A 27,508-nucleotide genomic window follows, 5' to 3' on the forward strand; every position below is an offset into this window, starting at 1 on the left:
TGCTGTTCATTACAGACACAATAAAGTAAATACAAGTAGCAAGTATATGTAGTTTTAAGACAGTTGTTTCTTAACTGCTAGAGGATATCCTGCACTGACCATTGGTTTGATGGGAGTTGTAGCCCAACATCATCTGGAGAGCGACCAAATTGGACACCCTTGATCTGAAATAACTCAAAAGCAGTAGTTTGTAATTCATTTCCAGATGGGACACCAGTAAATAAGGAGGGGATCCTTCTCACATGAATAGGATGTACAACGGGCAATTCTTACGTATTTCCACAGGGAATATTTTTTTGCTTCGTATGGGGTTAATGTGGATGTCAGGCCCTTGATTAACCCCCCCCCCCAAGAGGCTCTGTTCGTTTTAGCTTGACTAGCTCAAGTCAAGGCATAACGCTGCCGGTGTCATAAAAATAAGAGATTGTCTTCAGTAGTCAGTTTGACATGCCTTTCAGTAGGCCACAGAAACCCATGTCTAACCCCAAGCCATGCCAATTGTTAGAATAACACCAAGATTTAAGATGTACCCCCTAGTACACCGCTTCATTTTACTCAGACTTAAGTTGGTCCATGAATTTCAGTGGGCCTAATCTGAACAGAACTAACATGGGATGCAACCTTCTGTAATTTTATCCACGTGTAAAGTCCAAAACTCGCATGTTCATAACCTCCTGAGAGGTTCTCTAGCCTAGGCATCCTTGCGGAGTTTAGAATTAAAAACACACATACACCTGTTTCAGCATAGGGTAGTTGCGCGGAATCTCACTTGGAGCGAACTGTTTTAAATCCTCATTCTGTTTTGTTTCACGGGGACAGAATCAAGTTTTCCTTAACTGACAGCTAGGAATTGACTATTAATCTATACTGACACTCTGGGCTGGGGCTGCCGATCAGAAGATTGTACATAAACCGTTTTATGGCTGGTGCATGTCCTGAATAGCAGTTCCGTCCCTTTCGTTTCTCACGTAGGACTGCGGCATGGAACTCAACGACGAAGACGGACATCGGTGTTACCCCCTAGATGACCACCTGCTCTGCCATTCCTGCCACCTTAAACATATAGAGAAAGGCACAACAACTCATGCGGATGCCTACGTACACCATTTCTAGCCAGTTCTGCCAAACTTCCCAGAAGCCTGCCAAGGGAAAGGTTTTCACGGCTGTCGTTTTTGAGGTGCGTATCTACCTCAGCGGGCGATTTGCAGCGAGAAGGTGAAGGAAGAGGCTCTCTTTTTTTTCTTTCTTTTTGGCCTTGTGCATTGCGTGTGTGGCAATTGCACACAACAAAGGATTTGTTTTTGTTCTGGACAAAAACTTACAGTATTAGCTGGAGTGATTTGTGGCTCCTTGTGTGCTTCTCCCTCACCCCCCTTTTTTTTTTGCTGGGAGAAAGAGGCGGGAGAGACTGTTTTCTTCTCGAGTCATTTGAGAGGAATCTTTAGCAAGTAAAATCACAACAAATACCCTTTAAAGGACACAAGAAAGTGCCAGAAATAAGTGACAATACACCTGCACGTCTCTTCTTGTGGCTTCTTGTTCTGATAGTCAATCAGGGAAACACAACGTCCAGCCCTCCAGCGCGTCTACATACTGAGCAGACTCTCGTGATGTTTTTAATTTGTGGTGACCGAGACGTAATTACCTGCCTTTCCTTACATTGGTGGAAGTTATCCTATTTTCCAGGAGGTTATCCTGGAAAAGACCCTGATGTTGGGAAGGATGGAGGGCACAAGGAGAAGGGGACGACAGAGGACGAGATGGTTGGACAGTGTTCTCGAAGCTACCAGCATGAGTTTGACCAAACTGCGGGAGGCAGTGGAAGACAGGAGTGCCTGGCGTGCTCTGGTCCATGGGGTCACGAAGAGTCAGACACGACTAAATGACTAAACAACAACAACATCTTATTGTCCTATCCTATTGCATGCAGGTTGGAGGGGCTGATCTGCTCTCATCATTCATTTTAGAAACCCAGCTCTACTTTCTACCTGTTCCCACAGCTCAGCCACCAGCAAGTGTTGTTGTGGAGTAGGGACAAAACATTACCGCTTAACTTCACAACAGGGATGGTGATGTTGAGATCGTCTCCCCGGATGCTGCTATTTGCTAATCCTCCGCATGTCAGATAAATAAGCTTTTCTGTGAGGAAAAACCCGCCGAACAAGGCAAGCCGAAGAGAGAGGCAGATAACGTCAGCATGCAAAGTAAAGGGTAAAACTGCCACTCCTGTTTTGAAAAACCCCAAAGCTCCGTTGTTGTGGCCAACTAAAATGTCACAAAATAGGGAGCCAAGAGTTCACTGTAACTCTTCCATCAGGCTGGATAGTAAACAAGGTATCAGGGGATGTAGAAAATACTGGCTTGGTATTGAAGCCATAATGTCTGCATTGGTCAAATACTCGTTTTTGTTCTATTGTCTTGGAAGAGGTTGGCTGCAGAGGCTGTCACAAAGAGGGCCTGCACTTCAGTTTACTACGCCACTGGCATTGCTGTGAAATAAATAGTCACAGTGACTCAAGAGCACAAATTTAAGGTTAGCACAGCTTGCTGCTCTTTAATAGCCTCACTAATTTTGAGCACTTGGAACAATTTGAGCCTGGGTAGAGCTTTAGGGTCTGTTCTACCGGCCACTGCCTGACCGGGCTGCCAAATAATCAGAGATTATTTTCAAGACTAGGATCTTCTATACTGTTTAGGAAGAATAGATTAACACCTATATTTGTCTTGGAACTCCTGTGCCTTAAATCTTAACCTTTACAATTAAAGTATGTGTTTAATACATTTGACATGGGCTTTGGAATATGCATGTGTGTGTGTGTGTACACTTTAGTTACTAATTCTTGGGATAAACTGAAGCAGATGTTAATTTAATTAATGTTAATTTTAAAATGTTTGCCCCAGAAGTCAAGGAGTTGATCACCCTAATGCAATCCAAGCTTACTGAGTGCCAATAAACTAATTATGCATCAGAGCTTTGATGTGTGCTCAACTTTTGAGAGGCCTTTGTAAATATTTTTCCCCACTGTGAACTTATAATTGCGGTTATAGCTGATTTTCCTCCGAGCTCTGCCCTCTTTTAACGAGGCTGGTAAGACCTGGTGCTTTTTTACATACTTGGTTTTCTGGTTAAGCTGTAGCACCTGATTGAGCGCCATATGCAAACTTGCGGATGACAGATCTTGAATTCTCTCCCTTAGGTTGCACAGTCACTGTTGTGTTAAAAATAGAGTGATTTCCTGTAGCAAAAGCAATCGGGCATCATGAAAACAGGTGGGTCTAGTTCCTTTGTTACTTTCAACACACCAGCTGTTGTATCTGAGAGGCCAACAGATCTGCCCAGATGGTGTTTGGATGCCAACTCGGTGTAGCAGGCCATGTCATGGAAAATGTTCATTACAGTTGTGATGGGACGCTCTTATTTCCACCTTCAACTGCTTGCCATCTTATCCATCTGTACGCTCAGCCATGACCTTAACTCTCTGACTTCCATTCTCAATCCTCACATTGGAGTCCTATAGATACAGCTTGCATGGTGTAGTTTTATATTGCATCCTAAATTAGCAAAGTAGAACCCACAAGGAAGAAAGGGGTTATTGTGATTTCAGGGGGAACACAAGCAGTTCATACTTTGATTTTTCAGATATTTCATAAATCCATGCAACATGAGCTTCTTCGACACAGTGCAGCAGATGAGGTAATCCAATGATGTCTAGCAGAATATGGCTAGTCTGTAGCTATTCATCTTCATTCTGCCTTTAACCACAGTCCCAATACACATTTTGTCCATTAATCAATCAGGATTCAGAGACAGAATTCAGTATTTAGAAAAGATGGAAGTTTTATTATTGTTTGAGTACACTGTGTGGATTTAGAAATGCAACCTCTTTGCAAAGCAATGGAAAACAGACATCCTTCCAAACCTCAAGCCTACAGAAATTTAGTTCTTTTCTAACAATGCTAGCTGCCCAAACTTTCTTCTTTGTTGCAACAAGTTCTTAATGGGAAGTGCATCAGAAGGACAAAAGCAGGAGTCACTTAAAAATGATCTGCTAATGAACATTAAATCAAACATTTGATGCAAGACCTTTTTTATATTTTCCACGCATTGAAGTAGATGACTTGGATTTTAGTTTTCAAACTCTGCTGACTGTTCCTTCCTCTACAAACAAAAACTGTGTATGTTATTACAAGGACTGTGAGAATAATATTGAAACAAACTCAGAGACCCTCAAACATTCAAAGGTTAAAATGAACAGTTGCTGTTTCCATACGGTACAGTATGTTCAATTGTCATACAATGAAAAAACTGCACAGCAAATTGTGTTTTAGCTTGGAATGACCAATTGTATTAACCCCTAGTTGTCTACATGTCCGCCTAATACTTAAATTCATAATTGCAATCTCGACTATACAGCTGTAATTACAGGAAGTATAATTAAACAATTCACAGTACCTGAAGCTGATCCGTGTCTGGTTCTGAACGCAAGTAATTAGAAAATGGTTGACAAAGTAGTTTAAAATTGGTCCTTGGATTTAGATCATCTAGTTTTTAATATAAAGCTTGGAAGCACTAAAGTTGAGACACACATTTATTGATAACCAGCACAAGGCTATTCTTAGAGCTTAGTAGTTTCCAGAGAAAGTTACAATTGTAGAGAAATATAATTATGGCATGCACAAAAAGCAAGCTGATGTTGATCCCAAGTGCAAATATGGAATTAACTTCACCTCCCCTCCCCTCCCCCCGAATGCATCAAATGTATATTGTCTTCCACAGATTACCCCTCCTAAAACCAAGGCAGCATAAAACAGCAAGGTGGTTTGCCAAATTAATAAGAAATACCTTCTGCGTTTGAGACTCTTCGGAAAGAAGCAAATACTTTGGACCTTTAGCGTAAGAGGGTTCAGATAAGTAGCTTTACATTCTTTGATTCCATTTACATCTTCTTAAGAGACAAAACAATCTTTAATCACACTGAAGTTTGTCATCTAAGTCTTCTAAGGACTGTAGTCATTAAAGCAGCACAGGACATGTTCCAAACAGAGTGAATCCTCCCGACAATGATTTAAGCAGAATATTGCATCAGCAGTCCCAGAAATGGCAGGAGAGACTCGCCTTCAGATAAGGGAGCACGAGGAGAAAAATATATTGGGGGAGACACACACAAATACATACAACCCTGCGCTTGATACATCGACTTTCCTCCTGGCTACAAGGGCACTCAACAGAAGTTTAATTAAGCAGCAATTGTTGATATTGTTAATAAGCAAGGCTTTTTACTAGTATCAGATATTGTAACCTGGTTGTACCCTAGTAGTGACTAGATCGCTAAGTAATGTCAGGAGAACAGCATCTTTTTTAAAAAAGAAGGCTGAGACATCTCAAAAGATTTTACAATACTACATTCATGGGTTGTGAAGCTTGGCACACCCTTTTTGTGAATCCAGTTAACACCCCGTGGGACGACGGTGCAAACTGGCTTTCATCTCTTAATCCTCCTAACGGTTATGTGCGCAAGCTCTCCAGTAAATGCAATACTCCTAAGATCATTGTGACTATAGAATCAAAACGGCGAATCCCCTCCACCAAGTAGTAAGTTCGATTCAGTTTTTCACCCTGCAAAGATGAAAGCTAAAAAGAAAAAAAGACCACGAGCTTGTGTGGAAAGCAGGTCAGTAGAGGCTCCAGGTACTGGTGGAGGAGCCATCCCTACCAAGCTGTTTTCCACACACACAAATTCAGTCCATCTTCTCCTTCTGAACCAGCCTGGGCGCATCTACAAAATCCTTGCCGTTGTAAAGGATGATAGCAAGAGTTCCAAAGCTTGCGCTTCCCCAGAAAACCACATAGGCCAGGGTCTCTGTCCAGGTGTCACCTGTGGACACAATAAATTGCTTTCAGCTACGTACAAGGACTATTAAGAAACTATATTAGCGACCAGAAAAAGAGAAGCCTGCTAGAATTCTGGAGTGCAATTTCAGATCTACAAATCTGAGTGTTCTTCCCCACACGCCGCCAACGTATTTATTAGCAGAAGTGGTGAGAATGTTTTCATATGTATGAAGGTGACATTTGGGAACCTGAAGGGGGACGGAGAGTATTAGGAAAATATACAGCAGGTGGTATGGGCCTTTGCAGAAAATGTATTGTGAAAGAGAGCACATGGCACAGCAAAACAAAACACTGGAATGCAAGTGGAGTTTCCCACAGCATCAAGGGTGAGGAAATGGGGGGCTGCATGCAAAAGCAGCCAACCCTCCGTGGGCCATTTCAGACAGGCAAGTGGGGTCCACCTACCTAGCAATCACCTGGCACCAGGTGCTCTTAATTTCAGCCCGCAGCTGCAAAGGAAGAGCCGGGTGCACGCTAAGGGCACTCCCCATTCTTTTGCAGGCACCATTAGGCACTTTGCAGCAGCCACGGTTTGAATTTCCCACTGACTGATGACATCAGGCATAGTAAAGGTGTTCGTCATTTGGACGCACCTGAAATGCTCCAGTCCCTGTAGCTTATGAGGGATAATATTTGATTCAGCGGGGGATGCCGTCAAGTGGCCCGTAAGCTATTGTATATGATTATAATGCATCATCACTGCAATTCCTCCCTGCTATTTTAAAGAAATATTAACTTTCTTTAGGAAACATGATTTTGACCTAGGACATAGCTCTGATAATATGTATCTGAAAAGGTAATGGGGCTCTGGTTATTTGGCCACCTACCGTATTTTTCGCCCTATAGGACGCACTTTTTCCCCTCCAAAAATGAAGGGGAAACCTGGGTGCGTCCTATGGGGCGAATGCAGGCTTTCGCTGAAGCTTGGAGAGCGAGAGGGGTCTAGGTGCACCGACCCCTCTCGCTCTCCAGGCTTCGGGAACACATCCGCAGCCTAGGCAGCCCTGCGGGAGGTCCCCGCAGGGCTCCCCACGCTGCGGATAGCACCCTGAAGCAGAGCGCCCCTCGTGCCGGGCAGACATTGGCCAGCCCCACAAGCTTGGGGGTCAGCAGGGAGGCGCAGCGCCGCCATCCCGCTGTTCCTGGACCTGGTTCGGTTTCCCCGACCTGCTTTTTTTGGGGGGGGGATAAAGGGGGGGAAATTCCTTTATTCCCCCCCAAAAAAAAAACTAGGTGCATCCTATGGGATGGAGCGTCCTATGGGATGAAAAATATGGTAATCATTTTTACTAAGTCATTGCGAATACAGAGGTTAAAATCGGCTCTGCTATAGTTGAAATTCAGCTCCTAATACTTGAACAATATGAATTCTTGGCCACAAAAGTTTTTCCTGCGTGTACGTATGATGTCCCTTTGTTCTTGCTCTACATTTTCAGCAAATGAGGATTAAAACTATAGGCAATCTCGGGGTGGAAGATTCTGCTTTGGAGCAGAGGACCAGCCTGGGCAGCCTGCTGGTACCAAGGTCCAAAGATCCTATGCTGCTTCAAGGGTTTTTTCCTGGAGTACACTGAACTCATAAACATGAGGCTAGCCATCAGATTTTGTGACTTGTTTGCTACGATGCTTGTAAATTCTCACCCACAAACTGCCCGTGTCTAGCTCTGATGATACCCAATTGCAGAAAGAGCTCCTATAAAAACCTCTCGTTAACTTCCAAGAAGCTACTGCCATTGACTTATGTACACTATTGCTGTGAATTTCACGCACAGGTCAGATGATCACTTACCAGCCATAAGCAAACAGATAATGCACATCGAGAAAGCCACCACCATAATAATAGGCAACTGAGAAAGAAAATGGGGGGAAAACAGAATTAAAAGGCAATACATAATACTGTTTCACAGCTCAGTTATACACAAAGTAGAGAGTATGGTGCTAGCACATCAGTAATCTTAACATGCCAATCTGATCAGAAACAGGAGTTATTCTGAGCATACCCCATTTTCAGAAATGTTTCATACACCAACAAATTTATTGTGGCATAACTCTCAGGGTTGTTTCGTCAGATGCAATCAGCTTCAGCCAACAAAACCTTACGCCATAATTTGGCAGCCTTCAAAATACAGGAGGAATCCTCCTTTGTTGTAGGAAAAGCTAGTCACCGCATCTAACTTGCTGCAATGTATTAAACCCTGTTGTGCAGCACAAAGGATATTGTACGGGGCTTTTGGACATTAAACATGGGCTACAGAAAACAAAGAACGTTCATTTCTGCAAAGTTTGCATGAGTTGCAGGAACAGGTGTAGGCACTGGTTCCAGAACAGCTTGGTTGTATTTGGCTCTATGAAAACTTAGTGAAGTTGGGCGAGGAACAGGATTTTTGCCCTCTAAAGTTCTGCCAGCCCTTCTGTTTCCTGCTCATTTCCTCCCTGTGCTATTTTCACCAGAGTCCATCTCACTCCCACTGTTTCTTGCATTACCTGCTGAGCTCACAAACCGTATTCCAAGCACCAAAGAACAACTCTGTTGGTGGAGCAGGATCTTGGGGTGATGGGTTTGAGCCCCACATTGGGAAAAAGATTCCTCGCATTGGAGGGAGTGGACTAGATGCCTCTCGTGGTCTCTGACACTCTACAATTCTATGATTCCATAGCGTGGCCACACAGGCATTACTTCCCACACCCCACCTTTCTATGCCTGGCAGGATTGTGATGAGCCTTAGGCTTGCATGCTTCCTCTCACACTATGCAGAAATGAATGACTGCCTAGGAACCCTGCATGCGCCATATCGACTTCTGAAGAAAGGTAGCACGTATAAGAAACAAAAAACAGTGCGTTTGACTTCCCCCTGCTCTTCAGATGTATAGAAAAGTTTCAGTATTGCAGTTCACTGCCTGGTGCCTGTAAAGGTAAAGGACCCCTGGACAGTTAAGTCCAGTCAAAGGCGACTATGGGGTATGGTGCTCATCGCGCTTCAGGCCGAAGGAGCCAGCGTCAGATCATGTGGCCAGCATGACTAAACTGCTTCTGGCGCAAAGGAACACCGTGACGGAAACCAGAGCGCATGGAAACGCCGTTTACCTTGCCGCCACAGTGGTACCTATTTATCTGCTTGCACTGGCATGCTTTCGAAGTGCTAGGTTGGCAGGAGCTGGGACAGAGCAATGGGAGCTCACCCTGTCGTGGGGGTTCAAACCGCCGACCTTCTGATCAGCAAGCCCAAGAGGCTCAGTGGTTTAGACCACAGCTCCACCCACATCCCACTGGTGCCTGTAACTGTGTAGGAAGATGTCTGTCTTTAGCCCATGACAGCAAAAACTAAAGCAGAGCATCCTCCTGCCTCCATTTGCCTGGATTTCCAGGTGGCTACGGAGAGGTCACAGCACTAGAGTTCGCCAAGTGGGCAGAGGCTACAGATGACCAATCACCTTCCTATATTATCTTCATTTGGTTGCAAGTGGCCGATAGCCAGGTGCAAAGTGCAAAGTGTGCCTGGTGAATTTCGAACACCGGTAATTACAGTAACAGAAATCATGTGGGTCAGGAAAGCGCACATCTCAGGCAGGCCAGCCCTTGCTAACCTGGCATCTTCCAGATGTTTTAGATGCCATCTCTCTGCAAGCACAGCTGGCTGAGAATTGGGAATTGTGGTCCAAAACATCTGGAGTCTCCTGAAAGCTGATCTCTGTTCTGCCTGCCACACATTCTGCAGCGTTAACAGCAGCTATTGTGAAATTCACACACGCAAAAACCCCTTTGCTTGCTTCTCCGTGCAGAAATCTCTACAGAGAACAGCTGCTGATACTTGCCCACAATTCCAAGCGCACCTGAAGTTTTGCTAACAGCGCTTCTATTTTTAGCCTCCTTATTGATCACAAGCAGAAAACAACAGCTAGCTCCCCGATGCTCACACAAGTACTGCGACAGCTGTGAAACGCCGCCTGCGGGAAGCCAGCCAAGGAAGAGCTGGGCTCTCAGTCCCATCTTTGTTAAAAGTCACACCTGCAATTCCACTGCTGCACTGTTGGGCCATATGAAAACTGCCCAAGTGGCAGGGGAGAGTCAAAGAGGGTCACCGGTAGCTCATCCCCCCCCCCCCAGTACACTTTACGTATCTGAGGCTTATTTGGAGTGCTGCTGAAACAGCACAGGCAGTTACTGCCTCAGTTTACGGTACAGGGAGCAGCACCAAAACAACAGGGGAAAGGCGCCTCTTGTGCCAAGAGCCTAGCACGCCAGCCTATTCTGCTCAGCTGCAGAGAACAGGATCAGTTCTATATCTCAGCCACTGTATATTGTAGGATGGTGTCATAGCTAGGTTTTACATGCATGAAATCAGAGCTCAGATCCCTGCTGGACTGTTTTGTGCATGCAGCCTTGGTCTAGTGCTGTGTGGACAAGTTCTGGGCTTGCGCACTCCCAGCCAGCCAGGAGGAAGATTTCTGCCCAGTTAACTTTCAGCTTCAAAGAACGCCAGCATTGCATGCAAACCAGAAATCCTTGTTTAAAACCAACAGTGGGTTCCTGCCAAACAAGCCAACATCATTTGTTTAGCAATTAACCGCTGTTGGTTTTTCAACCAGGATTTGGTGTATATGGAAAGCAAAGATTCTGTTTCGAAGAAAATAAACTCGGTAAAAATCTTCCCCATTGTTATGCAAGGGGAGGAGAGAACATTAGGTGAGACGCTATCTCTGGACAGCAAGTAACTATCTCCCAAGTCTGCCTGAGAGCCCAGGAACAGAGGGATACAAGTCCAATACTGGACACACAGTTTTTTTTCATTAGCCCCAAATGTAAGCCATGAAAGTTGCTCTACTCTTTGCAAAAGCCAAACCAGGGCTTCAGTTCCAGTAAGTAAAATGTAAAATACATGCAACCACAACACATTGTTAATCTTAGCCTGATTCAGCTAAGTTTAAATAGTGTTATATAAAGATAAGCTCACAAAAATGGAAAAACCCTTACAGCCAAAAATTTCCAGTCTTTCTGCACATGAAGAGGACTGAGAGAATCTACTTCATCCACCGAATAGTTTCCAAGAAATAGATCTATAGCGTCCTACAAAGCAATCCAGAGTTAAACGGTTGAGAATCAAGTCCCATATTAACCCACTCAGCACTGCCAAAACCCACCCTCCAGTTACTGCCCACTGCCCACTGGTCATCTAAAAAGTTGCAACTTCTCTGCTCCTTTCCTTCCCCACTTGCAGGCCATCTTTCCAGTGACTTCAAGGTGCCTCTGATGAAAGGTCTCCTCTCCCAGTTCTATACATTACACCTATGCTTTTCCGAATGCCGGGATCCGCTTGCCATTTGCTGGCTTGTCAAATGTCACGTCCCTCTCCTTCGTTGCCTCCCTCCTTCCACTTCTTGGAATCCTTTTCAACATGACAGTAGCCAAGTCCTCACTGCAGTTTTTACAACTGCCTGATCTTCTCACCACCCTGGAATCTCCCGCTTCTCCAGAATTAACTGCCTTGTGCTACATGCCGCATAAGCCCTGGGGCAGTGACCACGGTGCTTTTTGTTCCTTTCAACGCACAGCACACTTTTCAAGCTAAATAAAAAGCAACTGGAAAAGCCAAATGCTAGGAAGTTCTTACCTGTCTAAATCCATCAGAAAAGTTGTTTTTGTAGTAGCGAATGAGTGAGTTCCAACCATCCATCAGGAGGCCCCACTGAGTTCTCTTCCCAGTTCTATTAAAAAAAGAAGACGACTTTCAGTATTACAGAAAAATATAATAAAGGCAGACATTTTCAACAGGGAAAATTGAAATCTGTTGCTTATAAGGAACTGGTCTAATATTGGTAGTGGTAGGAGCACCAGGGAGGGGGGGGTGTCTACCCCCAAATTGAAAAGGTAGGCCTCAAATCCTCTAGCCTTTCTTTTATAGCCAAAGCACTTTCTCCACTTCAACCTAATTTTCCCCTCCCCACCACCACAAAGAGTTACCAGGGGCTCCACAGTAAGGCCTCGTGATTTCAAAAATAAACCCTTCAGAGAGTTCCTCCCTTTCACACATTTGCACAAATAGTCCAGATACTATCTCTACAGTGCTGTTTTATTCTCATTTATTCACAATCTGGGCAAACGATTCTTATCAAGGTTGTATTTAGCCTGAGAAAATATGAAACTGATGGAGGAATTTAGCTGTGGAACAGCTGGCTGTATAAACAGCATACAACAAAGATACTATTTTCATTTAAGATTGTAGCAAGGGAAGTTGCCAAGAGCAGTAAAAATGTGGAAAGTTACAGCCATTCACATTATAAGCCTAAATCAGGGTGGTCCAACATGCAGCCCCCAAGGCCTTTTGGGTGGCCCTCAGTAGCATTTGACAACCCCCCCTCCTGCCCCGCAGCTCATGCTGCCTTCCCAAAACTGGGAAAGAGAGTCACTGGGATTTGGGAAGGAGGCTTGAGGGCTCTGATAGGGTCCTAGAGTCCACCTCCTTCCCAAAGTCTACCGTATTTTTCGCTCTATAACACGCACCCGACCATAACACGCACATAGTTTTTAGAGGAGGAAAACAAGAAAAAAAATATTCTAAACGAAACAGTGGATGTATGATTTTTGTAGTTCATGCTGTGGCCACAGACATGTGATCTGACAGTGAGTTTGGGGTAGCCCAATGCAAAAATCCTGAGGATCCATGTGGATCCATGCTTTGTAACCACGTTTTAAGTGGGGAGGGAAGGAAAAGCACTCAAGAGACAAGGAGCACGCGTGGGGGGTGTGGAGAAGGATGCTGCTAATAATGAAGAAGAGGGGTATAAGGGGAGAAGGCTCCTCTCCTCTCCCACTTTGCTCCTTTAAAGCAAGCAAGCTCTGCTTTTCTTCCTCCTCCCCGCTAATCCCTGGCTTAGCGAGCTGAAAAACTTTGCTGCTATGTAGCGAGCTGAGTGGGGAGGAGAGGGGGACAGAGAGCCTGCTTGCTTTAAAGGAACCAACCGGACAGGAGCCGCTTACACGAGGAGCCGCTTACTCCTCTCCTCTCCTGCTTTGATCCTTTAAAGAAGCAGGCTCTCTGTCCCTCTCTCCTCCCCACTCAGCGGCTCTTCTCCCGCTTTGCTGTTTCAAAGCGAGCCACAGAGGAGGGAAGGAAGGGGAACCATGGATCATCTGCTCACGACTGCAGCAGATCCCCCCACCACCCATAGGCATTCCCTCCATAACACGCACAGACATTTCCCCTTACTTTCTAGGAGGAAAAAAGTGAGTGTTATGGTGCAAAAAATACGGTAATTAGTGCTTTGCTAGCTTTGGGAAGAAGGTGGGAGGGCTCTAGGACCCTGCCAGAGGTTATGTGCCAAATTTTGGCCTCACTCTCTACCCCCACAGGACAAGGCAGTGTGCAGCCCGTGGGTTCCATGTTAAAAAACTCTCGTGGCCCTTTTGGTATGAAATGTTGCACCGCCCTGGTCTAGATAAATAAAATAGAAGCACTAAGTAACAGAGGTAGCATTTTCTACACAGCATATTTGCTTTGCTTGCTTTACGCTATTTTATAGTTTTATTCTGCATTTATTTTAGTGATTAACTGCTGCACACTGCTTTGAGAATCCCAATAGCCTGGTTGAACGAGATACAATTTTTTCAAATTATTTCTAGATAAGCCTCAGGGTCCCTTCCCACTCTATGATTCTATGTAATACGCAGCAACTATGGAAGCCAGTTCAGAGTGTCTGAACAACAGGTAACTGCTCTTAGTGAAGTTACAATACATTTTCTCCCAAGAAAGATTGGTTCAAACTTGCCTTGTGTAGTCTGTCTTTAAGGCACCCGTTCCGGCGTATTGTTTGGCACATGCATTCGCATTATCGGCCCATGCTATGAACAGAGAACATTTTTTTTTCTTTAAAAAGAGACTCCAAATAAGATGCTCATAAAAGTAAGGTCGACTTGGTGACGAAAACCAAAACCTACCGTTTTTATAAAGCTTCTCAAATTCTGCTTGTTCTTCAATTCTCTGCCCGACATGCAAAACGCCTAATCTCTACAACGACAACAGAAACCGTTACTGTATAATAATAATAATAATAAATAAATTTTATTTATACCCCACCCTCCCCAGCCAAGGCCAGGCTCAGGGCTCCTAACAAGCAATAATAAAAACAAGTTGAATGAAGACAACTTAAAAACAAGATTAAAATACAACATTAAAACATTGAAACATTAAAATGCAGCCTCATCACAGGAGGAGAAAGGGAAAAAGAAAGAGGGGGAGGGAATCAAATTGACTACAAGCCAAAGGCCAGGCAGAACAACTCTGTCTTACAGGCCCTGTGGAAAGAAATCAGAAAACTATGAAAACTGGACCATTTCAATGTGCCAGAAAAAGCACGTTCCAGAAACCTATAAACTTGAAAAAGGAGCTATGCATCTATGTAGACATTTGCACCATGCAAATATAGAATATTTTGTTTTATCAAATTTCTAGAAGGCCAGCAACATCCCTTTACACACAGCTTTTAAAGGGAAACAGAGAGACTAGGAGGCAATCATCACCTGAAGTTGTGCTTGGAGAGAGCGCCGGGCCAGAAGGCTTTGAATCACATTCGTCCGGTCCAGGCAGTCCATACAATTACTGCGGAATGTCCCTTCTTGCTGCATCACCACCTTCCCATCAGAATCAACCAGAAAGTAGCTGAAATACACAAGGGAGCTTGCCTAAGAATTCACAAAATACCACTTTTACATTTTTTGTTGAAACGCTACTACAGATGTGGAATCAGCAAAGAAAAATACAGCGGTACCTCAGGTTACATACGCTTCAGGTTACAGACTCCGCTAACCAAGAAATAGTGCTTCAGGTTAAAAACTTTGCTTCAGGATGAGAACAAAAATTGTGCTCCGGCGGCACGGCAGCAGGAGGAGGCCCCATTAGCTAAAGTGGTGCTTCAGGTTAAAAACAGTTTTAGGTTATGAACGGACCTCCAGAACGAATTAAGTACTTAACCTGAGGTACCACTGTATAAAAAATCCTCTAAGGACACCTTTGCTGGCATCCCAAACGATCTTTAAGTCAGTCTCCTTATTTAAATTGAAATCGAAAAATTCTTTTAAAGTCTTCATTTTATGGCTCAATGGTCTAGACAGACAGTAAAATTTGTGTTAAATTGCTGGTTTAGGGGGTGTTTTTCATCATCTGGAATGGATCAATCCACTTTCCATTACTTTCAATGGGAAAGTCCACTTCAGGTTAAGAATGCTTCAAGTTAAGAATGGACTTCTGGAACCAATTAAGTACTTAACCTGAGGTACCACTGTATTTATGATGGTTTTCCAGAATTTTTTTTTTAAAAAAGAAAATAATCCCAAAACAATCTCCTTAACTCTAGAGTTTTCCCACAGACTCTGAAGTATCGCTGCTGGTTAACTGCGCCATGAACAAGTTTTGCTTAGATCACAAAGTTTGCAATCATCTAACTATTTAATCATTCTACTTTTCATTTCTCTTACTACAAAACCTGCCAAGATGTGCTTTTTAATATCTTTCAAGACCAGATGTCTGAAATTACTGTCAGGATCCCCAGAGAAGGAAAGCTATTCTACGTGCCCAAGTGATTCTGGACTTGTTTCTTGAAAGCAGCCTCCAGGCCACATGGCAGGCCATGTTCAAAATCAAGGAGAGACCCAAAAGCTGCTTGCATTACAGCATAAACGTCTGCAAATTAAAGTAAAAAGGTCACATGCTCTTGGCCTGGTTCACTAATACTCAGAGCCTGTTCTAGAGGAGAGACAGACTAGGGCAAGGCAATAGTTGGCTGTTGCCCACAACGCATCTGGAAAATGCATTTTCTGATTCTCATGAGAAAACAAGGTTCTCATTACAGAATCTGGATTAACGTTTCATCCTTTTACTTCTATTGAAATTTATAAGATGTCCTACTAAAAGCAATGTGTATTATTTATTATGACTGATCTTGGACATCCATACTAAATTCTTATTCAAAGAGCAGTGTTTTAAAAGGAAGTGTTCTGTTAATAATAAACACGTCCCAGGAAATCAAAAGGGCTTCCTGTTCCGTAGAGATGTTTTAATCTTGTTAGGACATGGAATTCAATTCTGAGATTTCTGCTGGTTAGCCTTTGGAGATTTATCCATTCTCAGAAACCAAAATGTGCTAACTTTGTAACCAAGCGCAGTTGTCTCTGTTTTAAGATTTTAAATGTAACACATCTTTGCAGTGAACACCAGCTTTATATTTTAAAAATGGCCAACTATAATGATGCCGTATTATCAAGATCCTTATACCATTGTGTAGAAATGGAAAAAGAAACCACACAAGTTCAGAGGATCTAGTTTAGGTAAATCCAAAGGGAAGTTAAGTTTCTATTAAATCAATGCAGTTAATTTCAGCACAGATCACTGATTGTTGATATAATCTTCCTTAAGAATCACTACAACCATGCAAATTTCTTTGTGACTAAGGCAACAGTTTACTTTCAATGTCTGCTGTGTACAAATCAAATTATTATGTAACGTCTACTAACCACAACTAAATGCCTGCACAGTGCAGCTGCATATGACATGACATTTGTGGTTGTTGTTGTTTAGTCGTTTATATTACCTCAATTCATCTTGCTGATCAGCTAGTTGATCCATTAAAATCTGGAGCCGATCCCACCTCATATGACTGCATTCTTTGTGGAAATCAAATGCTACATATCTGGGCAGAGAAAGCACATGAGAGTTAGGAAGCTATTCACCAGTATCTGAATTGGGATTGGGGCAGCGGACAGGGTGGGGGAATGGAAGGAGAGAGGCTGCAGCAGATAATGTCAGAAAAATAAAAACTTGCATTATTAAGCAGTATGAGGTTCCCCTGATAAAGTATTTTCTCAAAAGGTACCAAGCATAATATTAACTATGAAACAGGATTTTGTCTTTGGGATGGACAAAGGTCTCTGTTAGCAGGGGAGAAAAGTGGGGCTCGGAACTGTACAAAAGTTTTTAAAAAGCATGCTCTGCCCATCTAAAAGGGTTAGTTGTTGAAAGATAACTCTTGCCAGCTTCACATGAAAGTGTAATGTGTTTTTTTTCCAGAGTTAAAGGTTATTGTTGGTGTTTTGTTTTGTTTTTACTGCAAACTGCCCAGTGAACTTACGCTTTTTAGGTTGTGGGGTGGGAGGTGTTCAGTTTGCATTTTTCTTTCCAATTCAAACAAACAAACAAACTTTTGCCTGCAGTCTTCTCCAGCAAGAGGCTTATAAACCTTAATTTCACCTCCCAAATAAACATTTCCAAATCAAAAGCCACACAATGGCACTCTTGCATCTTGCCTCTTCTACCGTATGACATAAAGGTAAAGGTAAAGGGACCCCTGACCATTAGGTCCAGTCGTGGCCAACTCTGGGGTTGAGGCGCGCGTCTCGCTTTATTGGCTGAGGGAGCCGGTGTACAGCTTCCGGACTGTATGACATGACCACCCTTATATTTGACAGTTTGCTTGGAAGGGATCTTCCTCCATCCCAGGACAGCCAGCTACCTACCATCTTCATGGATCTCTCCACCCAGCCAACCATGAACTCTTGTAACAACCATTCTACTTCCATTTCTCCATCTCTCATCTCTGAACTCCGATGGCGGTCTTAATATGGGCATGCTTAGAATCTGCACAGGTTTATTCTTTATTTGTCGGGGTCCAGAAAGGGGATTCAAACTTTCTGGAGCAAGTTTTGCCCTAGCACATTTGTGTGTGTGTGTGTGTGTGCGCGCGCGCGCACGCGAGCGCAAACACATCTCTTTATCCTGTCCTTTGACTACAGAGAGGTGTGTTTCTGGGGCCCACACGATTCCTGTGACTGATCTGTTCCAATTGTTTTTTTAATTTCTGCTTTTAAACTATTGTAACCTGCCCTGGGACCTGTGGTGAAGAATGGGTGATAGACAAATTAAAAAGAGGGACAGTAGTAAGCCGTGCGGTTTCATTTAAAGTCCTAAATAAAATCTGTGCAACTACAGAAAGCATGTTATCATTGAATTCACACAGAACTTGACATCTTCACATGCAGGTACAATTTTATGTCTAAACCAGGCAGTTGTTCTGATACTGATGCAAATACTGTTTCGTTTAGCATGTACCTGACCATTCCATTTCCCAAGCTGTTTACCATTTTTGAAAACGTTTGCTCAAGCGGCTTTTCTGAGCCCTTCTGGTTAACCTGCAAAGGAAGAAAAAGGTCACACGCAGCAGTGGTAACATTTTCCTGAATTCAAATGTACAATTAAATTCAAATCTTACCAGGTTAACAATTATTTGCTTTCCATAGCTAATAATCTGACTGTCAAAGTGTCTTTGGAAGCCATCCATCTAAAAAAGAACATGGTACACTCTTTATTCAAAGTACTGGCCAAAGCGTCATGTTTTTGAGAATTTGTTAAAAAAAGGGGGGGAGGGCTTGCTCAATATTCAGTGAACATAGCAAAGGAATATTAAAAAGGTTCAATATGCAGCTCCAGCTGTGCAGAGTTAAAAGCAAATGGCAACACGTTCATGACTACTACAGATGTTAGGTCATGCATTCATTGTTGTTATATTCTGAAATTAGCTAGAAAACTCATCAACCATCTCTGCCTGCCTACAGCTTTTTATCCACCCCCCTCCACAGTTCTGCGTATACCTGCTCTGCCTCTCTTGATGTTGCTGTGTAACACCTTGAGCCAAACAGAAGACTGTCGGCCCAGGGGGCTGGGGCAGAAAGACAATAGGGGAAATCTTTTGATTTTGAACTCCTAGCTCTATTGACAGTTTAAGACACTAACTAATGTGCTTTTACACAAAAGAACATTCCAACGGCTCTTTGTTGGAACAGATCACTAGGACTGGGCACTATCTGGTTTTCAACACTGTGATACATCAGCAGCTAAACATCATGATACACTGATATATCACAATATCTAAAATAAGGATGGAGCTATGTGGAGGCATTAGCTGGCTTCATGGTTTTTCCCACACTGTGATTTTTGCATAGGATACACACACACACACACACACACACACACACACACGATTTGCAATATATTGCCAGATCAAAAATTATGAAACCAATATGGATTTCAAACCAGCCCTATAGATCACTTTTGGAGCATTTCCCAGAAACCAGAAACTACTTGCTGCTTACAAAAGATTGTTAGCCTTTCAATGAGCAAACAGTTAAGCAGGTGAAGTTCTTGAGTCCACATTAAATGGTCCGGTCAAGTGTTTGGTCTTGGTCTTACCAGGCACCCTTGCCTGCTAATTGGCATGCATCAAGGTTCAGGCATTCCCAACCAAAGGACCTTGTGAGGCAACGCCAGCCATCCTGTTCTTGACCTATGGAGTGGCCCCAAGCTTTCTTGGATTAAAAAAACCCTCTTCAGTATAGAGTATAGAGAGGTTCAGGGAAAATTAAGGACTGAAGTCTGTCATATTGAGGAACACCTTAGGGGAAAAACACTCTGCGGAAGAGCAGCAACCACCTTAGGGATTTCTGCAAATGCATACAGCCATTAGCACCATATTAATATTAAACCCTCGCTGCAGATGGACAGGAAAAAATAAATAAAACATACATGATTTACTGTTTTGCTGATCTGTGGCTTTGGTTTATATTTGAGGTTTGGTCTCTGCGACCAGAAAAAAGGAATTGATCCACGTGTCTGGAAAACAAATAGAACAGAAAACTGAAGCATAGAATTGAATTGAAATACTTTATTGTCACTTGTACAACTTGTATACAATGCTATGTTATCAACACAACCTCCCAAATAACCTCTGCATCACATCTTTGAGCAGACTTGCATTAAGAGGGTAGAGGCAAAGACTAGTTATAAAAACCAAAATATAGGGCCTCAAACTTACTGGGCTTTCTACACCAGATCAAAATGTTATCTGTCCCCCCAGGCTTTTGGTTAAATTTTTCTAGCTGCCTCCTGTGCTCCTTTTAAATTATCATTTGACTATGTTCCCTTAATTGTATTGTTCATCTTGATTCCTTTCTGATGAAGGACTGTTGAGAAATTTCATAAACGTACCTGAACAAAAGACGCTTTGCTCCCATTGTAATGTACTATCTGTTCCGTTTCTACGAAGTTTGCTGCATGTCCTTCGGAATCAATACCTGCGAGATTAAGCAATTCAGAGTTATACCCGACTGCCTATAGCTCAAAGCCTTATTACCCACATCCTTCCATTTCATCATTTCTGCATACTTCAAGTACAATGAAACCAAGAGCTTCCAATAGGACACTGTGTCCTGCAGAGGATTATTTATGTTGCATTTTTGTGCATTCATAAAATGCTGCATAGACAGTGTGTTTCTGTTACTGGGTACAGCAGCTCTCCAAGAATAAAGGACGAGTAGTGGAAGATACTTCGCCACCAATGAATCCACTTTGAGATGATAATCGTAATCCAAGGAAAAAACATGCAGTTAGCTCTCTGTATCCACTGGGGCTTTTTGTTTCACAAAAACAGTTTGTTAAATAGCAGCAATTGCAGAATTGTGAGCGGTGCTATTCCAAGGTAGTTGTGGGGAGGTCGCTGCATTGAGTTGCACTTGGCATGGAGGGACAGAGAGAGAATGAACCACCCCTTTCTTCCTTCCCCAAACAGCAACTATACAAACAAACTCCCCATTTCTGTGTGTTCAAGGCACACACGCACATCACCACAAACTGGCAATGAAAAGGGGCAAAAACGGCACAAAAATAGCAACCCCATAAGCCTTTGCACCAACCTTTGAGGCCTGTAGAGAGTTGTGTTTGAACAAGGAGGTTTGGAGGGAGAGATTGTGGGGGATTTTTTGTTTTTCAAAGGGTTTTCCAAGGGTGTTTTTTAGAGGGTGTTTGCAGGCTTTTAAAAAAATATATTTTAAAATTAATTTTCACAATTAAACATTATCATTGCGAAGTGCAAAAGAATAAACCACACACAAAAAATAGAAAGTAAAACATTTTCACACAATATTAAATCCATATTTTAGGATTACTGAGATCCCTCAACAAAATGCAGGCTTTTTCAATGGTGTTCCCAATATATGCATTTTTACTTAAACGGACTGTGCCTTGCAACGTACCCCCAGTGTAAATGGGTATTTGCCTACAGATTGTGTGTGTGTGTACACACACATATTTGCTGATTTGTTTATTTTTATATGTGCATTTTCCTTCCTCCAAAGAAATATACCGTATTTTTCGCCCCATAGGACGCACCGGCCCATAGGATGCACCTAGTTTTTTGGGGGGGAAATAAAGAAAAAAGATTTCCCCCCCCCCAGTGCGGGGCTGGGGCGGGGGAAGCCCGAGCTTCCCCTGACCCCAGCCCCCAGAACAGGCTGCTATCCACAAGCCGTGGGAGAGCTACGCGAAGTCGCGCAGCTCTCCCACGGCTAGCATAGAGCTGCCCGAAGCCTGAAGCTTGGGGCGTGCTGAGCTCAGCACGCCCCAAGCTTCTGGGTGCCGGCAAGCTCTCCACTAGCCGTGGGAGTGCTGCGTCTCCCACGGCTAGCGGATAGCTTCCTGAAGCCTGGAGAGCGAGAGGGGTCGGTGCGCACCGACCCCCCTCGCTCTCCAGGCTTCAGCAAAAGCCTGCATTTGCCCCGTAGCATGCACACACATTTCCCCTTCATTTTTGGAGGGGGGAAAGTGCGTCCTATATGGCGAAAAATACGGTACTTTTATACACAAGCAACTTGAATCTGCATCAACGTGTGGAGACAGTAGAGGCACTTGGATAACTTTTCAAAACTAAATCTGCATAGTATGTGGTAAAACACAACAACAGTTTCATCCTGTTAACAAGACTGCCTTTGGGGGCCTGTCCCACTCAAGGCAACTTACACAGAAGTGGGAAGGAGTCACTATGCTGACTTTTCAGCAGGTGGGTCACTGTTGCTTACCAGAAGGGGAAAAGAAGCAGGGAGGTCGGTGCCCTAGCAGAAGCACTGGATTAGCTCTGCTGGAACATTTGACCCCTACCAACCTCCTTGCCCCTCCCCCTTCTGGGACTCACTTGCCAGGGAACTAGTATAGCAGTCCGTTGCCACTCAGTGAGTCATTTCTGGCCTTATGCATCATTAATATACACCTTCCCATCACCGAGGTAGCACTGCTAACAACCATTCGTGGTGCACGTGTCTTACCTCTTACATAGTAGCGCACGCCTGCTCTGAAACAACTTCTTCGAGAAATAAGAATCCAGTCAAAATATTTTCCATTAATGGAACAAGAGTGCATGATAATAACTGATTGAAGGAGATGTGTTAAGGAATACACGTGTGCACACTGACAACAACAGTAAACCCGATAAGGGAGCGATATCACTAACCTTTCTCAGAATGGCTGAAATACAGGAATACGGACACAGAGCTGGAACACACACCATTACTTCCTTGGCAGTAAAGCTTTCATCAGCTGAACGAGGAGAGAGGCAATGTTCAGGTATTCTCTCTTCTCTGAACTTCCAGATCTGCTCTAGAGGATTGCGGGACTCTCCAGAGCAGATTTAGTGAATCACTAAAAAATGCTTATCTCCCCTTTCCACTGATGGGAGCCTTATCATCAGCTAAGAGTCAATGTTGGATACAATCCATGGAGAACACATTTTCTCTATTTCAAACTTCTTAACACTGAAGTTAAGAGCAAGCAACTTAATAGCTATGAGTGCAGGCATGATTAAAAATACTGGGGTTTTTTTTTGGTGCTTTTGTTAGGAATAGAGGGGAAGAGAAATTTGCATTTCCCCTCAATTTCCAACTGGTAGGGAAAAAGAGATCTGTATAAACATTTTTATGAAGAAGCCATTATGTTGGGACTTCAAACCAAACCTGATAAATAGTACTTACTGCACTGCGCATACACCCACACACTAACTAAAGTGAACTCCAAGGGCATATTATGTAGCCAAAATACCACAATGCACACAGAAGCAGGTGGTGCAACCATGCTTGGGGGATCCCACAATACTTGAAAAGTTCAGAAAATCTGCAGAAAAACCCTAAGAGGCATCCCATCCCATTCCAAAAAACAAAAAACCAACCAACCCACCCAACAGACACTACTGAATGGCCATGTAATGCTGGTCAATTGTTTGGGGGAGAGGAGGGGAAGCCAAGTGAAAGCTAGAGTGGGGGTTAGAAATGAAAATCAATGGAGTTTTATGGAAGAAGGCCTGGCTCAACACTGAACAGGAGCACTCCACACGTCAGCATTTTGGTCTCACCGGCTAATATCTTAAACACAAATCATGACCCCTTCTTACATTGGAACTGAACAGCACAATTTTTTTTATGTTCTAGCCAAGAAACAGTAAATAGTATTACTCAGCCAGCTCCTTTTCTCCCAGTCCCTGCAGTGCCTGGATGATGTTGTTTTTGGAGGGGGTAGCTTTTAGGATGAAGTTGGAAGTTTTAGAGGAGGTATTCAAAATTGTATATGCTAAAAAGCTTTGGCATTTCCACGTTCAAGTTGCTCAGGTACCTCATTTTGTAGAATGAGTGTGGAAGCAGCACTCTGCCAAGGCTCTAAATATTAACCGAATTGTGACAGAATCATGAAAAGATACATCCATGCATCACTGGAGTGGCAAACCTATGGATCTGTAAAACAAACATTTCACGGTTGAACCACCATATTTGAGTATTTAAAGACTTGCCCAAGCACTGGACATTGGAATGTCAAGAAATACAGAACTTACACAAACTAACAATACAGCATTTACAACATTTATTTACAGTAAAATGTCCTGTACTCACACTGTATGTGCTTAATGCCACCTGCTTGTAGCACACGGATCAATAATATACCTTAATTATATCATGCTTTAAAATTTTGAGCCTCGCATATGCATTGTTTCAGTATCCTTTCAACCACCTTGCAAGGTAGATGAAACTTACTCCTTATTGCATATGCATGGCAACAAGAAGGCCACCTGGCATATTCCTACCAAAGTTGAGATTTGGCAGACAAAATGTGGAAGGGCAAAGCAAAGTAACCCCTTCTCACATGCAAGAGAAATAAACTTATACCTACACAGAAGAGGGGTGTACAAGGGAAGAGTCTTGTTCAAAGTCCAAAAATAAGCATTCCTTAAAGGAACTTGTTTTCCGGAACTTATAAGATTTGGGATTTGTAGCATGAAACTGTTTGAAAAACACATTAGTTGTTGTAACTACAGTCGTACCTTGGATCCTGAACGCCTTTGTACTCAGATGTTTTGGCTCCCGAATGCTGCAATCCCAAATAATTGTTCCAGTTTGCAAACGTTCTTTGGAACCTGAACGTCCGATGGGGCTTCCATGGCTTCTGATTGGCTGCAGGAAGCTCCTGCAGCCAATAAGAAGCCGCACTTTGGTTTCCGAACATTTTGGAAGTCGAACGGACTTCCAGAATGGATTCTGTTCGACTACCAAGGTATGACTATATGTACTCCACCTTGAGCACTTTGGAGGAAAAGTGGGATATAAATGGAATAATAAATAAAACGAGTGGCTTTGATGCTTGCATTTTCTTCTCTCTGAAGTGAAATGTAAACTAAGAGTTTCCCCAATTCTCTGCTCAGGTTCTTAGCTACAAAGCTACACTAGCTCTTGGTTTAAGAAAATGTTTCCTATTACCTACCAAACTTATGGCTCAGGCAAAACCTCAACCTGGGACTTTGCGACTCTTAGCCCACCCTCTTAGTCATTGGTAAACAATGATATCTGCTCCATGGCTAAATGCCGTTGGCTCAGAGCGTTAATTGTTGGATCGTACCATAAGGCAGCTAATTGCAGACGTAAGCATTTGTATGAACATAAAGAGCACAGAATAGGTGAGGTTTTTTCCCCTCCAAAGCTGCAGGCTAGAAAGAGATTGTTTTCATCACTAACAGTTTCACAAGCTGCTATTTTGTTAAGCCGACAGTCTTAATGAATTGTTTGGCTCTCGGTAGCTGCTGTGACATCTCAAGGGAGATTTGTAGTATCTCTTGTAAAGGCAGCATTATGGGAGCCACCTCATCCAGATCCATTGGCAAACACTCTATTTGCACCTTGCCTGTTCACTGCCTGTTCACTGCTGAAAGGAATTAGGGTGGTTAGCTGACCTGCGAGGAATTAATACCACGTCTTGGCAAGGAAAAACTGTATCCTGCATGCATAATTGAGGACTCTTCTTATCGAGCTGTGCAAGACGTTTAATGAGTGAATTTGCTCTACACACGTCTTAATAGGAGGGTGGCTGACAAATTTAAGTTCCCAACACCTTTGGTTGGGAAAGATGCCTAGGAACCCCCACTTTATTAAGGTCTTTTTCAACTAGCACAAGCACTAGTGTTTTTGCTCCATTTTAAAATAAAGGCTATTGGTTTCTGTAACACTTATTACTATATAGTTTGCTACAACCATAAAAGACTTCGCATTTTATCACCAGCTGTTCTGGTCACATGAACCCAAAAGCAGGCCAGCTTTTATAGCTGTGTTTCCCCTGTGTTCAACATTATGGAGATTGTGCTCAACAAAATGCATATACATTACCTCAGGCTGAGCAGCGAATTCTCTAAGGAGGTGCCCATTCCATACAAACCGAGGATCAGCCTGCAAGGAGTTGAATCATAGGGTAAATTTTAAACACCAAGGGTCTTCTTTGCTTTCAGACAATGCTTTCCTGAAATGTGGCAGTAAGCCAATCCCTTTCCCCTACCACCTAACAATTAAAGAAACACATGCCTCTCTTCCCCAAAAAGAGTACAGTGGTGCCTCGCAAGACGAAAATAATCCGTTCCGCGAGTCTCTTCGTCTAGCGGTTTTTCCGTCTTGCGAAGCAACCCTATTAGCGGCTTAGCGCTATTAGCGGCTAAAAGGCTATTAGCGGCTTAGAAAAGGGGGGGAGCGAAAAAAATCACAAGACTCGCAAGACGTTTTCGTCTTGCGAAGCAAGCCCATAGGGAAATTCGTCTTGCGAAGCGCATCAAAAAACGGAAAACCCTTTCGTCTAGCGGGTTTTTCGTCTTGCGAGGCATTTGTCTTGCGGGGCACCACTGTAAAACAAATCAGGTGGTAGATCAGTGGTTCGCAGAATAAATCCCCAAACTATCAATCTAAATTTAAGATCAAATGGCTTTTGTTGCAAACAGGATATTACATAATAATACATTGCAACTTTTACAGTTTAAATAAATATAAAAAAGGTAAAGGACCCCCTGGCAGGTTAAGTCCAGTCAAAGGCGACTATGGGGTTGTGGCACTCATCTCGCTCTCAGGCCAAGGGAGCAGGCGTTTGTCCACAGACAGCCTTCCAGGTCATGTGGCCAGCATGACTAAACCGCTTCTGGCACAACACAACACCGTGACGGAAATCATAGCGCACAGAAATGCTGTTTACCTTCCTGTCGCAGTGGTACCTATTTATCTACTTGCACTGGAATGCTTTCGAACTGCTAGGCTGGCAGGAGCTGGGACTGAGTAACGGGAGCTCACCCCATCATGGGGATTTGAACTGCCGACCTTCTGATCGGCAAGCCCAAGAGACTCTGGTTTAGACCACAGTGCCACCCGTGTCCTGACAGTCTCTATTTACAGTTTAAATAAACATGCTATCATTCAGGTACTGAAAGACACATATCGTGTGTGTGTGTGTGTATGTGTGTGTGCATGTATATATATGTGTGTGTGTGTGTGTGTGTGTGTGTGTGTGTGTGTGTGTATATATATATGCTTTCGTAGATTTTCACGGGTACAGGAATGCAGGTTTTGGTGTCTTCGGGTGTCTTCCCGTGTAAGAGTCGGGGTGTCTGTGCGACGTTTCGACGAGGTCTCACTCGTCATCTTCAGGCTGGTGCTTTCGGCTTCTTGTTACTGGATCCAGTAACAAGAAGCCGAAAGCACCAGCCTGAAGATGACGAGTGAGACCTCGTCGAAACGTCGCACAGACACCCCGACTCTTACACGGGAAGACACCCGAAGACACCAAAACCTGCATATATATATATATATATATACACACACACACACACACACACACATATATATATATTTAGTTGGCAATAAACTGTATCCTTTCTTACCCTTTCTAGCAAGCTCATTTCTTGGAACTCCGGGCTGGTATTAGCCAACCGTTGTAAAGTGTGCGTTAAGTCGTATGTCGTAGAGAAATAAAATCCGTCCACACTCAATACATGGCTAATCATTGATAAAAAGACTTTATTGTCCTGTAACTGTTAAAGAGAGAAAGCATTATTATTTGCCACACTGTCTCTAATTTCCCCTCCTGGTTATTACATGTTTCCTACAATATCCGACAAAGAGCTCACAGAGAAAGTGTTTCAAGGTTCTTATTTTCAAGATAAAGCATTCTGTTGCTAAAATATAACCCAATTCCACCATACCAATGCACAGCTGTTTATGAGGAGTTAAGAACTTATGGTCAGGAGTAAAAGAACACTGTGTGCTTCTAACAGCAGCTCTGCATGCAAGCAAGAAGGAATGGGAATGCATCAATTTTACCCTCTTAACTGCACTAAATTTTGTTCTGGAGGATGTCTTGGCCTTCAGAAGCAGCTCTACAGTGAAAGGAACATGCTGCAAAGAGAAGGTATCCTCTGAGAAAAAGTGTCCCTTTGGACCCCAGCCTTTTTTTAACTCAT

The 27,508-nt window shown here is 43.3% G+C and overlaps 2 protein-coding genes across 2 annotated transcripts in view; one reads left to right on the plus strand and one right to left on the minus strand.

Moving 5' to 3' along the window:
- LIMD1 (LIM domain containing 1) overlaps positions 1 to 2,971 on the plus strand; it is a 41,342-nt gene extending 38,371 nt beyond the window's left edge. Inside the window, exon 9 of the mRNA XM_082193024.1 lies at positions 973 to 2,971. Within this exon, the coding sequence (XP_082049150.1) occupies positions 973 to 1,113 (141 nt within the window). The 3' untranslated portion in view covers positions 1,114 to 2,971. The remainder of the gene's footprint in view (positions 1 to 972) is intronic.
- An 842-nt stretch (positions 2,972 to 3,813) lies between these two features.
- Positions 3,814 to 27,508, minus strand: part of SACM1L (SAC1 like phosphatidylinositide phosphatase) — a 33,716-nt gene continuing 10,021 nt past the window's right edge. The window contains exons 5-20 of the mRNA XM_082193040.1: positions 26,930 to 27,079; positions 25,401 to 25,460; positions 23,450 to 23,483; positions 22,029 to 22,130; positions 19,921 to 20,006; positions 19,459 to 19,545; positions 18,149 to 18,217; positions 17,989 to 18,068; positions 16,475 to 16,573; positions 14,409 to 14,547; positions 13,827 to 13,896; positions 13,658 to 13,730; positions 11,503 to 11,596; positions 10,866 to 10,958; positions 7,683 to 7,740; positions 3,814 to 5,876 (exon numbers count right to left, since the gene is read on the minus strand). Coding sequence (XP_082049166.1) covers positions 5,740 to 5,876; positions 7,683 to 7,740; positions 10,866 to 10,958; positions 11,503 to 11,596; positions 13,658 to 13,730; positions 13,827 to 13,896; positions 14,409 to 14,547; positions 16,475 to 16,573; positions 17,989 to 18,068; positions 18,149 to 18,217; positions 19,459 to 19,545; positions 19,921 to 20,006; positions 22,029 to 22,130; positions 23,450 to 23,483; positions 25,401 to 25,460; positions 26,930 to 27,079 — 1,431 coding nt within the window. The 3' untranslated portion in view covers positions 3,814 to 5,739. The remainder of the gene's footprint in view (positions 5,877 to 7,682; positions 7,741 to 10,865; positions 10,959 to 11,502; positions 11,597 to 13,657; positions 13,731 to 13,826; positions 13,897 to 14,408; positions 14,548 to 16,474; positions 16,574 to 17,988; positions 18,069 to 18,148; positions 18,218 to 19,458; positions 19,546 to 19,920; positions 20,007 to 22,028; positions 22,131 to 23,449; positions 23,484 to 25,400; positions 25,461 to 26,929; positions 27,080 to 27,508) is intronic.

The sequence above is a fragment of the Podarcis vaucheri genome (assembly GCF_965113315.1).
Source record: "Podarcis vaucheri genome assembly, chromosome: 12".
Classification (NCBI taxonomy): Eukaryota; Metazoa; Chordata; class Lepidosauria; order Squamata; family Lacertidae; genus Podarcis; species Podarcis vaucheri.